At 39.9% G+C, this 16622-nt stretch overlaps 1 protein-coding gene and 1 pseudogene across 1 annotated transcript; one reads left to right on the forward strand and one right to left on the reverse strand.

Annotated features, from left to right (window-relative positions):
* The first annotated feature begins 1670 nt into the window (after positions 1-1670).
* On the forward strand, positions 1671-8288 carry LOC132313279 (putative receptor-like protein kinase At3g47110). The gene is made up of 2 exons (XM_059811979.1): positions 1671-5647; positions 7728-8288. The coding sequence occupies exons 1-2, from the start codon at positions 2974-2976 to the stop codon at positions 8171-8173; spliced, it is 3120 nt and encodes a 1039-aa protein (XP_059667962.1). The 5' UTR covers positions 1671-2973; the 3' UTR covers positions 8174-8288.
* A 952-nt stretch (positions 8289-9240) lies between these two features.
* Positions 9241-11219, reverse strand: LOC132313280 (probable LRR receptor-like serine/threonine-protein kinase At3g47570; annotated as a pseudogene).
* Between the last annotated feature and the right edge of the window lie 5403 nt (positions 11220-16622).

Raw genomic sequence — 16622 nt, forward strand, 5'->3', positions numbered from 1 at the left:
ACAACGTTACATGATACAATTGCATGGAAACATATACCATAATTCCACTAGTTTCATTTACATCAAACAAAAGATAAGTTCGTTCTTAAGTTACAAAGTCATGAATATTAACATAGTTACATTTCCATAACTACGAATATACATAAAACGGTCAAAATACAAAATAGCAAACAACCTTCTAACAACTTTCAAGCTTGATGTGGATTGTCGTCCACCAGTTCATTTCCAATACCTGAAAAAAAATAATATAAATAGTAGGGTGAGCATAAAGCTCAGCAGGTGACACTTAAGACACACATCTTGTGTCATCGTGAATCCAAACGAAGCATAGGCCAATGGGAAATGGGGATCATACAATGTCGGGAAATAATACAGCATAACGATTCAATCTCAAGTATATCCAATGCAATGGTATGAGATGCAATGCATGCTAGTGTCGCTCCCCATTTTCATAATCCAAAACATCGTTTCCAAACTGTTAATACAGCCCGCCCTTTGGTAGCCCCACCACGACACGAGAGGAGGATTGGTTAGTGTCCCTGACCCTTGGTAACCCCGTGGCGTCATTATGGGGCCCAGCTAGCTCAACCACGCTAGGGCGACTCCCTAGTCCCTCTAGGCTATATTAACCTCCGGCCCGTTGGTAATCCCGCAGCGACCGGGTTTTGCATAAAACTATTTCATCAAAAACACTTCCCTGAAATTCCCCATATTTATTTCAAGAACAATTTCTCCTATTTCATGCAAACCCAATGGTATGTGCATGTATATATGTTCTATACATTCAATATCATGGCATTTAAAATTCTACATCATAAAATTAAACATTCAACATGTTCAACATCTCCTAAATAATTATTAACACATTAAGATACAACAAAATACATTTAAGCATGCTTTACACATAAAACAACTCACATTCATACACATGAATTTCTCTAGACAACATTTAAAATAATCATTGATACAATTAACTTCTAATTAAGCATGCTTGGCACAACAAATGATTATAACTCACAATGAAACAAGAAGGTAGTGGATTAAGGTGTCCCTACCTCAAAATGAGCAAAATCCCTAGAAATGAGTTCTTAAATTCGAGCTCCCAAAGTGGACCAAAAGCTGAAATTTCTGGTACTAGCACGTGGAGCTCGTCATGCTCGTCGTTTTGCCTCAAACGGCACCTAAATCCGCCAAGAATTGAGAGAGAAATCAAGGATTGAAGTTGAAAAAGAAAAAAGAAAAGAAAAAGACAAAAGCAGAGAGAAAAAGACAAAAGCTGTCCGAGAGAGAAAGCAAATTGGAAACTAAATGGGTCTGTAATGACCCTTATATCACAGGTGAGCTCCACAGTTGAAAAAGTCATTATACTAATTATATATATAGATAAAATTCAATTAATAATTCAAGGGTGTTTATGTCATTTGATTGTGCAAAATTGCGTTCACCGAAACATCAGGATTAAATTATTTTCTATTAGTAAATTATTTTTTCATTATTATATTTTTATTTTTCAAAATAATTAATCTACATTTTAAAAGGATTAAATTTTATTCAATAATTAGAAATTATAATATTTTATTAACTTTTTTTAATAGAATTTTTAATTTTTGTATACTCCGTATTAAATAAAGTATTATTTTCATAAAATCTGTCTCTTTCGTCGCCTGCGCTTCCGTAACAACACATTTGATTTGTGTTTGCTTGAAAATTTCAGTAAATGGAACCCCCGTTCTATCCAAAGTTTCCAAACCCATCACTGCCACAATGTCCGACAAGTAGCCTCCTTTACCAGATCTTCCTAATCTTCTTCTTCATTTTCTGTTTCCATCCCAATAAAAACCTAATTCTTAACCATCGAATAAATCCAAACCAGCGTAGAGAAGAAGACCAAGCACGGCATAAGCCATGGCCGTCGAAGAATCAAGTAGGAATCAGTTCGAGGGATCTCGGGGCGAGCTCTGTCGAGTTATTGGAATGGAGCACCAAGCTCAAATAAAATGAACTTAGATATAGAAGATCAACACTTGGGGTTTAATGGTAAGTTTGTTTCTCAATGAAATACGTTCTCATTGCCAGCTAATCATTTTTCAATGACTTTGTTCCAGATTTGGCTTTGGCCCTCTTAAAAAATTATTTATGTCATCGTCTATTATTTTCCTGCAACCATCATCAACATTGAAATCAGAGGTTAGTAGTGCATTTTATATTTTTATGTGGGAAAATTGTGTGAACCGAAAGTAAAATAAACAGGAAGCTCTTTGATCCATAATTTTAATTTTTTATTTTTTATTTTTTATTTTTTTATTTTTTTTATGTTATTCTTCTGTAAAAACATAATTGATTCGTTTTGTTTCAGGATTTGTGTTAACTTGTTATTTCTTTCTGGTATTCACCATTTCAACTTATACTAGTTGAATAGTAGGGGATTTGTATTGTAGCCTAGTGTAAAAGAAAAAACTTGAATTGAACATATGAAGGACTTCTTCTCGGTAAATGACCACACTGAGAACTCGTCTGAACACAACTATATCTAAAACTTAAACTTCATCTCAGATGCTTTAGTAGAGAGATGAGTTCCATAGGGTTGAATCACAATCAAACCAGGTTGAAGTTGGCTTATCCACAAGCCTACCAAACCTAATAAAAGCTGTTGAAATAGATAGTCTGATAACTTGGACAAATGCAAGATTACGTGATTGCAACCTGTGGTGGATCCCAGGGTAACAAAGTCAACTTGATCCTTTCCCCCATATTTTGATATGCTTCAATAGATTATAGTAGCTTGACAACCTCTCCAACTAACGTGCTATACAATTTCAAAGTTGGTGGGCCAATCTCTTTTATTGTTTCTAAAGAACCATATTGTCAATTTGTCATCTTAATCAACGTTATAAATATTTTCTTCTCAGAGCAAAATTATATTAATTTTCATATTGTATATAGTCCTCCCATCAGCACCATATCGCAAAAGGGATGGAGCATTCTTTTCTGTGTTTTGGGATTCTTCTTTTGTGCATGATCTCAGGTCTGGAATCTGCAGTAGCATCCACTTCTGGAAATCAGAAGGATCAATTGGCTTTACTTGATTTCAAGAATCAGATAAGTCATGACCCACTTCAAATAATGAGCTCATGGAATGATTCTCTCCATTTCTGCAATTGGTTTGGTGTTACTTGCAGCTCCACCAGTGGCAGGGTCATGATTCTGAACTTAGAATCACTAAGTTTAATTGGCTCAATACCACCTTCTATCGGCAACCTCACATTCCTTACTGGGATCAACCTACAAAACAACAGCTTCCATGGCGAACTTCCTCAAGATTTAGGCCGTTTACTACTCCTGCAGCATCTCAATTTGAGCTCAAATTCCTTCAGCGGAAAGATCCCAAGAAATCTTACTCATTGTACTGACTTAAGAGTCCTCGATGTGAATTTCAATGAGCTTGATGGGTCAATCCCCGATCAGCTTAGTTCACTGTCAAAATTGTTAATTGTACATCTGGCTGTAAATAACCTGACAGGAACTATCCCAGCTTGGATAGGAAACTTTTCATCACTATTGGCTCTCTCACTCGCCAGGAACAATCTGTATGGTCGCATACCCCCTGAGCTTGGCCGCCTGTCGCGCTTGGGATTTTTTCAACTTTATGGAAATCAACTGTCTGGTAATATTCCTTTGTCAATTTACAATATTTCCTCCATTTTCTACTTCTCTGTTACTCTGAACCAGTTAAATGGGCAACTCCCACCAGATGTTGGTATTACCCTTCCTAATCTCGAAGTATTTGCTGGAGGTGTTAACAATTTCACAGGAGTTATTCCTGTTTCATTGCCAAATGCTTCTAGGCTTCAAGTGATTGACTTTGCTCAAAATAGTCTCACTGGGACTGTGCCAACAAATTTGGAAAGCTTGCAAAATTTATATAGAATTAATTTTGATGATAATAAACTTGGAAATAGAGAAGTTGGTGACTTGATTTTTTTTACTTTCTTGGCTAACTGCACTAGTCTGGAAGTACTCGGTTTGGCTAGAAATCTTTTTGGAGGAGAACTGCCCAACTCCATAGCCAACCTTTCAACCAGCCTCAAAATACTTACTCTGGGTGAAAACTTGATTTATGGAACTGTTCCTTTGGGAATTGGAAACCTCATCAATTTGACCCTTCTTGGGCTAGAAGGGAACCACTTCACTGGTCGAATCCCTAGTGCTATGGGGAAGCTTCAAAAATTAGAGGGACTGTATTTGAATGTTAACAAATTTTCGGGACCTATTCCATCTTCCCTTGGCAATTTGACATCATTAACCAGGCTCTTTATGGAGGAGAATAGACTAGAGGGCAGTATACTCCCAAGCCTCGGAAATTGCAAGAATTTGCTTGTACTGAACCTTACTAGTAATAATCTTAGTGGCACCATACCCAAAGAGGTCATTGGTCTCTCTTCTCTTTCTATTTCTTTGTCAATGGGTCATAATTCTTTGACTGGTTCATTACCATTTGAAGTGGGTAACTTGATAAATCTCATGGAACTTGATGTGTCAGATAACAGATTGTCTGGTGAAATTCCAAGCACCCTCAGCAGTTGCCTTAGTTTGGAGTACCTGCTTATTGAGGGGAATTCATTTCAAGGAACACTTCCTGAATCTTTGAAAGCATTAAGAGGCTTAGAAGAGATTGATTTTTCGCGTAATAACTTGTCTGGTCAGATCCCAGAATTCCTTGGAAAGTTTTCATCTCTAAAGAAACTCAATCTTTCCTTCAATAATTTGGAGGGGGCAGTGTCAATGGAAGGAATTTTTGCAAATGCTACTGCAATTTCTATCCTTGGAAATGACAAGCTATGTGGTGGTGTCCCAGACTTGCATTTACCTGCTTGCTCTCAAGACAAATCTCATTCAAGAAAATTTCTAGCTCCAAAAGTGATCATCCCCGTGATAATTATTGCAACAATATTCGTAATAATACTATTTTGTTCGTTTGCTGCTTGTTATGTGATGAGAAACTCAAGAAAGCGACCTTCAACTGAATCCTCCACTGAGGATTGGCAAATGGGGGCTTCTTACCAAGAACTTTTTAACTCAACTAATGGGTTCTCCTTGGACAATTTGATCGGCTCAGGTAGCTTTGGCTCTGTTTATAAAGGAGCTATCAGTGATAACGGTGCAATTGTAGCAGTGAAAGTGTTAAACCTTCAACAAGAAGGAGCATCCCGGAGCTTCATGGATGAATTCAAGGCCTTGAGAAGTATACGGCACAGAAATCTCCTCAAGATCATAACTGCATGTTCTAGTGTTGATCATCAAGGTAATGACTTCAAAGGTCTTGTATTTGAGTTCATGTCTAATGGAAGCCTTGACCAGTGGCTGCATCCAATTGATGGGCAATTTAAAATTAAGAGTATGAACATTATCCTGAGACTGAACATAGCCATTGATGTTGCTTCTGCATTGGATCATCTCCATCACTATTGTGAAACACCAATTGTTCACTGTGATCTAAAACCAAGCAATGTTCTCCTCAATGATGACATGACAGCCCATGTCGCTGACTTCGGATTAGCAAAGTTCCTTTTTCACTCATCAAAAAATCCCAACAAAAATCAAGCCATATCAGCTGGGCTAAAGGGTTCTATCGGTTATATTCCTCCAGGTATGCTTTCCATCCAGATTGGTTAATTCCATTTTCAGTGATTTTTATTTGCAAGTTTAAAGTAAGTTTTTTTTGCAAACTAACTGTAACGACCCGAACCCGAGGTCATCTAAGGGCACTATGGTCAATTCCAAAGTCGATACATAATATACGTGTCATCCTAAGGTTTATACAAGAAAAATGAGATCACAAATACAAAAGATGTCAAAATAGTCCACTAACCCATTTGAACTTGTGGAAGAGCGTCGTCCGCCACTTCTTTCCCGTGACCTGAAAAATGTAATAATATGATGGGATGAGTCAGCCGCTCAGTAGGAGGTGTCTAAGACTCACACTCATCTCTTAATAACCCCGTGAATCCACACAAAGCATAGAGTAAAAGTAAACGGGATCGGGATCATACCTTTGGGGAAAACATAGCAACAGCAACAACAATACAACCATACAGGTCATCCAACCATATGTATACAATGCTTGCCAATGTAATGCAATGACATGCCAATGTCGCTCCCCATTTCCGAAACATTTCAATTTCACTATTCCAAACGTTAATGCAACCCGACCCACAGCACCTCTATGGCGCCACGAGAGAAGGATTGGTTAGCTATCCCCGATCACATGGCACTTCCATGGCGTCGTTCTGGGCCTAGGTAGCTCAACCACGCTAGGGTCTTTCCCTAGTTCCCTCTAGATCACATTAACGCCACAGACCACTAGGCACCTCCTAGGCGTCCAGGTTTTTTCAAACCATTTCAAAACATTTCCCCAAAATAATTTTTATTGCATTTCAAAACACATTTTCCCTTTTTCTTTCCCAATGGTAATGCATGATTTATGCAAGTCCTTCAATGCCATGACAATATAGCATATCATTAACATTATTCGAGCCTGTTTAAAACATGAATTCCCACACAATATCACATTCTCATATTTCTAAATCATGGCATTTTACATATTTTCAATTCGCAAATCCAATAACTTAAATATATAAGGCATAAAATAAAATCATTCAAGCATGCATCATCTCAAAAAGGCAGCTAATACATAATCATACATTTTCTACACCATGTAAAAATCATGTATACAATATATAGATCACATCTCAAAAATTTAACACAATATAAACATGCTTGTACATCAATTAAAGGAGATTAACTCACAAAGCTCAAAGAAATGGGTATTAGAACAACCCTACCTCAAGAAATGAAGAAAACCCTCAAAACAGCCCAAAATTTCGAAATCCAAAGGGTGGCCAAACTGAACTTTGCTCCGATCAAAACGTAGGCCTCGACGCGCTCGTCGACTTTGCCTTAAGTGGCAAAGTCGAAATCAAAGTGGAAATGTGTGGATCTAAGCCTTGAAGATTGTAAAAGAAAAAGAAAAAGAAAACTGTGGAGAAAGAAATTTCGTAGCAGAAGAGGAAGAGTAATGGTCTGTTAATGACCAGGTAGTCATTTTGTAATGACTAACACTAATAGTCGGTCCCGCGGCCAAAATAATATCTTTAACATTATATATATATATGCACCAAACACACCACAACACTAAAATAACCACATAGCCACATAAGAATGCATCAAATAATAATGTAGGAAATGCAATGGCCCCGAAACATAATCCCGTGCACAACAACACCGGTAGCAGGTCCCACCTGGGACCTCCTGGCCCAACAAATGAAAAAATGCCGAAATAATAACCAATATATTTTCAAAAATCTTGAACTCAAGGAAATGTCTCAATCAACCTTCACAACTCACCCATGGAAAAATGCCGAAATGGTAACCAATGCATTTTCAAGAATTCTGAACTCAAGGAAATGTCCCAACCAACCTTCACAACTCACCCGACACACTCCACGGTGTCCGACACGCAAAACGAGACAAAACTAAAATAAAAATGGTAAAAATGAGGATCATTACATTAACCCTCTTAAATTCAAACGCCACTGGAGGCTTAAACAAATTACCTTATCATATAAGCAAGTGTATCTTGTGATCAATAATACCTGTGCCTTTCCAATTATATTTTGGAAAATTTATATGTTTAGATATCCTCGTGACAGTGGATTATTGAATCTCAGAGTATGGTATGGGTGATCAAGTGTCCACCCTTGGAGATGTTTATAGCTATGGAATACTCTTGTTGGAGATGTTTATGGGCAAAAGACCAACCAATGACATGTTCAAAGATGGCTTAAACATTCACAAGTTCGTTGCAATGGCTTTGCCTGAACGTGTCCTGGACACAGTAGACCCTTCACTGTTCTTTGAGGAAGAAAACAACTTAGATGAGACTGAAGAAGCCAATGAAATAGAAGAAGCAGCAGCAATGAACAACAATGAACCCCAGGACAGCGCTAGGAGCAGAATGGAGGAATGCTTGGTTTCCGTGATGAAAATTGGAGTTTCTTGTTCTAATTCATTACCAAGGGATAGAATGCCAATGAATGTGGTGGTCAACAGAATGAATGTAATTAGAGACTCATTTCTTAGGTTTAAGAAACAAAATGGAAAAAGACTTAGATGAGGCTGTGATTTTCTTCAAATTTTTCTTCTTTCATCATTGCACTTGTACAACTTGTGATATTATGTAAGGAATGATATGAATATTGATTTGTTGTATCTACTGAGAAAGTTTATATACACACACTCATACAGGTCTTAAACAATCCTTCACCTGGATTTTCTTGTTTTAATTCATTACCAAAGGATAGGATGACAATGGATGTGGTTTTCAACAGAATGAATGCAATCAGAGACGCATTTCTCAGGTCTAAGAAAAAGAATGAAAGAAGACTTAAATAGGGCAGTGATTTTTTCATTTTATGCTTCTTTCATCATTACACCTGTTTAATTTGAGGTTATAGGCAAGGAATGACAAGAATATTGATTTGGTGTATCTACTGAAAAAGTTAGATCTAGCATTCTGAGTGGCCAAAACAAAAAATATTGTTATTGTCTAGCATGAACAACTACTTTAGCTAAACTTTACTCTTCAAATTCCCTGCACTCGAGTAGTCAATCTCACTACAACAGCTTGAGAAGATCCATGCGCACTTGAAGATGTGTTTGGTTCAATAGATCGATGAAGTATACAAAAATCAGCATGGTACAAACTACTTGTTTTACATATTTGCTTTACATTTGTTTTATGTTATTAGTATTATTATTTTTTTATGTCAGCATTTTCAGGCGTTTGGTTGCCTGTAAGTGTTTACAAAGATATTTGGAAAATGTGGAAGTAACATGCAAAACCTGAAATTACTTGAGGATTTCCTTTTTCTTTGCAGTTGAACCATAAACTTCAAATCACTGTAGATAAATGACTAGAATAATTTTCAAATCTAGTTCTCCAATAAGAAAGAGTTATAATCAGATTTCTCCAGAACAAAAGCACAAACTTTAGTTGTAAATCAAAATGATTGGGTACAATTAATTATAGTACAATTATACATTATCTATATTGATCAAATCAAAAAGTATTAAAAAGGAATTTTTAACCATTGATATTATTTTGCACTGAGTGACTGCTCTCAAACCCTCACTCCCAAACCTCTCACTATATTGTGAATCAGCTAAAGGCCTATTGAGGGCCAGACTCCATAACATTCCCACTGAGAGAATATATTCATATGTTTCCTAGTTAATTTGGCAGATAAAAAACCTTCTGGCTTATTAAAATAGAGCTTTACAGGCTGATTGAGTTGAATATCATCCCAGAGCAAGAACAATGGCTCTGATCAATTGCAGTTCTTTGGCGACATCTTTAATATCCATTCGCTCTCTAGGCAATTCCACTGAACAAGCAACTCCAATCTTGAGGACAGAAACCAAACATTCCTTCACTTGATCTACTTTCATTTGTCCCAAGCTATCACTGTCCGCGCAAATTTCCTCAGCATCATCTTCTTCTTCTCCTCCTCCTCCACCAGGTAGAATTATTGGATCTGAAATCTCCGCTATTCGTTCAGGCAGTGCCATCTTCACAAAAGTATGGATATTCAATCCTTCGTTGAACATTCCATCAGTGGGCCTCTTTCCTGTAAACATCTCTAACAGAAGGATACCATAGCTGTAAATATCACCATATGTTGACACTTTGCTTCCCATGCCATACTCTACAGAACTCAATTGTAACTTGAAATTGTTAGAACAAATTACACAGCTCTCTACAAGTATACAATATGTAGAGTAGTAATTTGTTTTTGATGCATATGTAAGTACTATATTCATTTAATAGACTGATATTTAGAAACATGTACTTTATAAAGGTTCAAAACAGCAAGAATGTGGCAAGAAAGAGAGGAAATAGGGTCACCTGGTGCAGCATAACCAATAGTTCCCTTTAAACCAACCGAGCTGCTTTGATTTGGATGAGATCTATCCATGGCTTCTAGAATGAACCTTGCTAACCCGAAATCACCTACATGAGCAGTCATTTCATTGTCGAGAAGAATGTTGCTAGGCTTCAAATCACAATGAGCAATAGGCTTGTGGCTATGGTGGTGAAGATAATCTAGTGCAGAAGCCACATCAATGGCAATATTTACCCTTTGGAGAAGGCCTAATATCCTCAGATCATCATTCAAGACCTCTGCTCTTGGATTTGGAGGTAGCCAACTCTCCAAACTCCCATTTGGCATGAACTCATAGACTAATGCTTTGAATTCGTTGCCTTGAAAATCAATACTAGAGCATGCAGTTAAGATTTTCAGAAGATTTCTATGCCGGATGTTTCTTAAGGCTTCACACTCAGCCATGAAGCTCTTCAAAGCTCCTCTCTGCTGCAGGTATAGTACCTTCACTGCAACAACTGTTTCATCTGGATCAATGACTCCTTTATACACAGAGCCAAAGCTACCAGTACCAATTAAATTTGATGAAGAAAACCCCCCTGTAGCTTTGAGAAGACTTTCATAGGTTACCTTCAAAAGCAGGTCTTTCCTTTATGAACCTGATAGAGAAGGCTCCTTCTCTCTCTTTGTTTTCCTTAACCAATAAATTATTAGAAGTGACATGATCAAAACAAGAACCAGAAGCCCAGAAAGTAGTGGGATCATTAGCTTGAGACCCCGAGAAATGCCTCCTTTCTTAGAGACACTATTCAGGCAAGCCGGCAACTTCAATTCTGGTATACCCCCACAAAGCTTACTATTTCCAGCTACGGAAATTGCAGTTGCATTTTTGAAAACCCCTCTTGTTGGTAGTTCACCATCAAAACGGTTGAAAGACAAATTCAAATTCTTGATGGGAATGCGCTCCAAGTATTCTGGAATTGCACCAGACAAGTTGTTGCGCGAAAGGTCTAAATCTTGAAGACCTCTCAGAGAACTAAAAGCTAGAGGAATGGAACCTTCAAGGGAGTTACCCTCCATACGAAGGCGTTCCAAGGTCACACAAGTACCAATGCTGTTGGGAATTTCACCTGACAATCGGTTCTCAGAAACATCCAAGTAACCAAGGTTTTTCAATTCACCTACTTGTGAAGGCAGGGGACCAATCAATTGATTTTGACCAAGGTTCAAGGTAATCGTTAGGGAGGAAATTCCCATAACGTTTTTGGGTATGGTACCATTAAGCATAATGTACATCTATAACATGCTTTGAATATTAATCGATGTTCGGGTTAAAAGCTCTTTCAGCATAAAATCAGAGCTAGAGCTAGGTTGAGGCTGGTAACAACTTCTGGTAAAGAAAAGGGCGTTTTCTCATTCCAATGTGAAAGCGGCTACCAGAAAATAATTATCATTGTCCTGTCCCACTATAGTTTGGAAGTTTCCGTAGATTTTATGCCCACAGACACAGTCGCATGGGTACTACTTGACTTGATTCCCACGGTTCGAGCCAACCTTGTCAACTGCAACAATTGTTGACCCTTCGATGCACAACTCTCTCTCTCTCTATATATTACTCGTATATGTGTAGTGCGTGTGAGAGAGAGTTTTTTTTCTAACGCATTTGAATTGTTCAGATATGTTTTGAGTGATAATTCAACAAATCAATAATAATTAGAGACCTTGTACAAGAAACTTGAGTCCAAGAACCAAATCTCACCAATAATACATTATTATAGTGTAGAGTAATTAATTATAGAGACCTTGTACAAGAAACTTGAGTCCAAGAACCAAATCTCACCAATAATACATTATTATAGTGTAGAGTAATTAATTATAGAGACCTTGTACAAGAAACTTGAGTCCAAGAACCAAATCTCACCAATAATACATTATTATAGTGTAGAGTAATAATTATAGAGACCTTGTACAAGAAACTTGAGTCCAAGAACCAAATCTCACCAATAATACATTATTATAGTGTAGAGTAATTAATTATAGAGGAAGAAGACACTACACTTATATATATATATATATATATATATATATATATATATATATATATATATAGGGTAAAGTGCAAAAAAAACCCCTGATCTGTATTCTCTCTCCCAAGAAATCCCCCTGAATTTTTATTTTTTAAGTAAACCCCCCTGAACTATGGCAATTTTTGTAAAAATCCCCCAACCATCAATGTTCAGTTAGTTTGTCCACCTAAAATTGGTCTGTGACGTAGCAAAAATTAAAAATGACAAAGATACCCTTAGTACAATAAAATTAATAAATTATTTTTTTAACCCCAAATCAATGGACAGAGACGATGCACTGCCTCTCGCCGAACACCACCACATCCTCCTCCTCCTCCTCAGCCAATCTCACCTCGCCATGTGTCCATTCTCCGGCAACACACTCCGTCGCTTCTGCCGCAATAAGGGTATCTTTTCAAGAAAAAAAAAAAAAAAAAATCAACTCCATTCTCTGTAATCGATTCGTTCTCAGTTGTTGTGATCTGCAATCGATTTACACACATATATATGAACGTATATAAGACGTTCGAATTTGTGAGAAAATCAATTATTTAACTACTGGACTTTGACTCTCTCATTCATCAACCTCATCGTATTTTTCATCTTCTTGTTCTTCCTCTATATCACCGTTAATGGAGAAAGACACGCACCAAATCCAATCAACCCCCATACTCAAGACCCAAGTCCTCTTCTGCAATCTTTGGTTTATCTCACGATTGTAGCATCCGTCAATGGAAAGAGACGTTGTCAATCAACCCCAACATCATCGTCAATGGAGAGACCTACCACGCACCAAATTCGATCAACCCCGATATATAACCTGTTTAAATTGGAACCCATTTTGATATTTTGATAGTGCAACCTTACAATTTCCTCTCAGTTTCTTCAATTGCTTGTCGGTGCCAGAGTTGTAGGTTGCGCTCTAATCTCAAACACTCCACCGCCAATTCTTTCACCGTCGGCAGAGACCTCCAGCTAAATTAGTAAAAAGCCCTTTGCACCATAAAGTCTCTGTTCCTAATCTCGGACCATATCAACGCCATACCCTCCAAGAGTTGTCATCTTGCAATGAGTGATTTAGAACTTGCAATGGGTGAGTTAGAGTGATTTCTGGCACAAGTCTTGATGGTGTTAGGCCCTAAAACAGGATAACAGAAGAAAGATGGTGATATTGTGATAAGGTTTGATGTGCTGTCTGATTTTCATTGGGTATTAGGATTCAGCAACTGAAGGTAAAGAAACAATAAAATGATCTCCTTCTGTTAAGGATAAATTGGTAATTTACCTATATATATATAAGGGGGTTTTGTGCAATCAGCTGATAGATCGGGATTTTTTTTGTACTTTACCTATATATATATATATATATATACACACACGCACACGGCACACACACCAACGTCAATGCCCAAGTACCTTCCAAGTCCACCTCTTCATTGACTGGAGTATTATTTTTTTATTTTTTTCTCTCTCATTCTCATGAAGTCTCAATGTATTTCTCAAGTATTTAATTACAAGTGATAAAAAAAAAATAAAGTACTTAACTACAAAACCATACTCCAGGTTTTTTTTTTTTAATGAACGAGGAATTTTATCCAATAAACAAAGTTAGATTGTGTTAACTATGTTATATGACTTCTCAATTTTATAACTACCAAGGATAATTGTCCAAACAAAAACAGTCGAATAAACTCATCAATGATATAAACTCGTCTCTTCAAATAAAAATATTGAGTGTTCAAATCTTGATGTAGGTATCATGTATAATGAGTAGGTGATGTATCTATCTTTTTAAACAACCATGGGATGGAGCTTTTCATACGTCAAATTGCCCCATGCTCTTGACACTAACATGTAACCCCAATGATGGTAGATAATACCTAATTCAACACACCTTCAAACTTAGCCAGTTCATATGGACAGTGACGTCTCTCACAATTCCCATATCTCCATTTATGAACCTTAAATAAAAAAGATACGTACCCTAGTGTCCTATATGTCACGGGCCTAGAGATTTGGCGCAGCGGCACGGCCCGTGCGGCACCAAGGCGTTGCTTCAGCTCGCGCAAGCGCCCTGGTCAGCCACCACGACCTGCCCTCCCAAGGATACATGCTGACTGGTTTCGGCCTGCCATGGCCTCGTCAGGGGAACGGCTCCAGCTCCCGACCAGTTTGTGCAGGGATGGCCAACTCCCTTCTTCATAGTCAAGTCCACGACCAGCGACAAGCACCTCGAACTGAACCGAGTCGACCTGCCTGAACTCTGAAGAGGTACCATCCTGTGGTCCTGCACGCCCCTTCCCTGGAACCATTCCCAGTCAATGAATGTTCTTAGCCAACCAGCATGCATATCTTCTATGCTCATGGCGTCGTTAGGAATCGGATCGTGACATTCTCCCCCACCCAAATCCTGCGACGCCCTCGTCGCAGTGCGGCGCTGACTCCGCTGCGTCCAACATTCCAAAGTCTCTCTCCTCCAAGTGGTATGCTCGCCTGCCCACCATCGCTTCCTTGTACAACCCCTGGCTGCACTCGCCCAATGATAGGGTTTTGGGCTAAAGGGACGCCCACTTCTTCGGGACGCAACCCCACGTTATGCCGCCTCCGCGACACCCCGAGCAAACAAGCGCCCTCCGGCTGACTTGATACCCGCCCTTCACAACGGTTTGCACGCCTCTTGAACTTGCAAGAACTTTGGTGCGCGCGGCCCTCCGGCTTAACGGACGCGTCTTTATGGGGAGATGGAGGCTCTCCTCCAACAGCATTGATTACCCACCGACGCTTTTTCAGTGCACCGTCTTCATTCTCAAGACCCCCGGATCGACAAGGGGGCACACCTTTGTGCTTTTCCCCAAGTCCTGCTCTGATACCATTTGTCACGGGCCTAGAGATTTGGCGCAGCGGCACGGCCCGTGCGGCACCAAGGCGTTGCTTCAGCTCGCGCAAGCGCCCTGGTCAGCCACCACGACCTGCCCTCCCAAGGATACATGCTGACTGGTTTTGGCCTGCCATGGCCTCGTCAGGGGAACGGCTCCAGCTCCCGACCAGTTTGTGCAGGGATGGCCAACTCCCTTCTTCATAGTCAAGTCCACGACCAGCGACAAGCACCTCGAACTGAACCGAGTCGACCTGCCTGAACTCTGAAGAGGTACCATCCTGTGGTCCTGCACGCCCCTTCCCTGGAACCATTCCCAGTCAATGAATGTTCTTAGCCAACCAGCATGCATATCTTCTATGCTCATGGCGTCGTTAGGAATCGGATCGTGACATTCTCCCCCACCCAAATCCTGCGACGCCCTCGTCGCAGTGCGGCGCTGACTCCGCTGCGTCCAACATTCCAAAGTCTCTCTCCTCCAAGTGGTATGCTCGCCTGCCCACCATCGCTTCCTTGTACAACCCCTGGCTGCACTCGCCCAATGATAGGGTTTCGGGCTAAAGGGACGCCCACTTCTTCGGGACGCAACCCCACGTTATGCCGCCTCCGCGACACCCCGAGCAAACAAGCGCCCTCCGGCTGACTTGATACCCGCCCTTCACAACGGTTTGCACGCCTCTTGAACTTGCAAGAACTTTGGTGCGCGCGGCCCTCCGGCCATCCGATGCGCGCTGCCCTCCGGCTTAACGGACGCGTCTTTATGGGGAGATGGAGGCTCTCCTCCAACAGCATTGATTACCCACCGACGCTTTTTCAGTGCACCGTCTTCATTCTCAAGACCCCCGGATCGACAAGGGGGCACACCTTTGTGCTTTTCCCCAAGTCCTGCTCTGATACCATTTGTCACGGGCCTAGAGATTTGGCGCAGCGGCACGGCCCGTGCGGCACCAAGGCGTTGCTTCAGCTCGCGCAAGCGCCATGGTCAGCCACCACGACCTGCCCTCCCAAGGATACATGCTGACTGGTTTCGGCCTGCCATGGCCTCGTCAGGGGAACGGCTCCAGCTCCCGACCAGTTTGTGCAGGGATGGCCAACTCCCTTCTTCATAGTCAAGTCCACGACCAGCGACAAGCACCTCGAACTGAACCGAGTCGACCTGCCTGAACTCTGAAGAGGTACCATCCTGTGGTCCTGCACGCCCCTTCCCTGGAACCATTCCCAGTCAATGAATGTTCTTAGCCAACCAGCATGCATATCTTCTATGCTCATGGCGTCGTTAGGAATCGGATCGTGACATATATGTACAAATGGCAAAGTTGACAATATATGTGATAATAAATGGGCATTTCTCTCTATATTTTTAAATAACTATAGGATTCAATGGTTGAAATGATCGTAGAGGCTACGATTTAGTCTTGCCCAGAAGAGTAGACTAGAGGGGGGAGTTTACCTATGTAATGGGTTTGGGTTTGTAGTATTAAGCTGCATTTTTTGACTTTTGATGATCTATTGGTCCTTAATTACAGCAAAATGGCAAGCTCCATGGACCAGGTTTACTATGTCACCGGTTTGAGAATAAGAATCTGAGAAGCAATTAGTATACAACAACTCTCTCTCTCTCGTTAGCAGCTCATGCACCACAATTTTTATGCCATATTGTATATGGTATGAACACAATATAAGAAATTTTAATTGAAGCTACGAGGTATCTTAGTTGTTAATTCTTAGTATAAATCAATT

Source organism: Cornus florida, unplaced genomic scaffold (genome assembly GCF_030987335.1).
Source record: "Cornus florida cultivar Cherokee Brave unplaced genomic scaffold, ASM3098733v1 CherokeeBrave_3.0.0_Hap2_Chr06, whole genome shotgun sequence".
Classification (NCBI taxonomy): Eukaryota; Viridiplantae; Streptophyta; class Magnoliopsida; order Cornales; family Cornaceae; genus Cornus; species Cornus florida.

Coding starts and splice junctions, on each gene's coding strand:
- LOC132313279 (XM_059811979.1), top strand. CDS start 2,974: ATGGAGCATTCTTTTCTGTGTTTTGGGATTCTTCTTTTGTGCATGATC. Junction 5,648..7,727: donor TATCGGTTATATTCCTCCAG/GTATGCTTTCCA, acceptor ATTGAATCTCAG/AGTATGGTATGGGTGATCAA.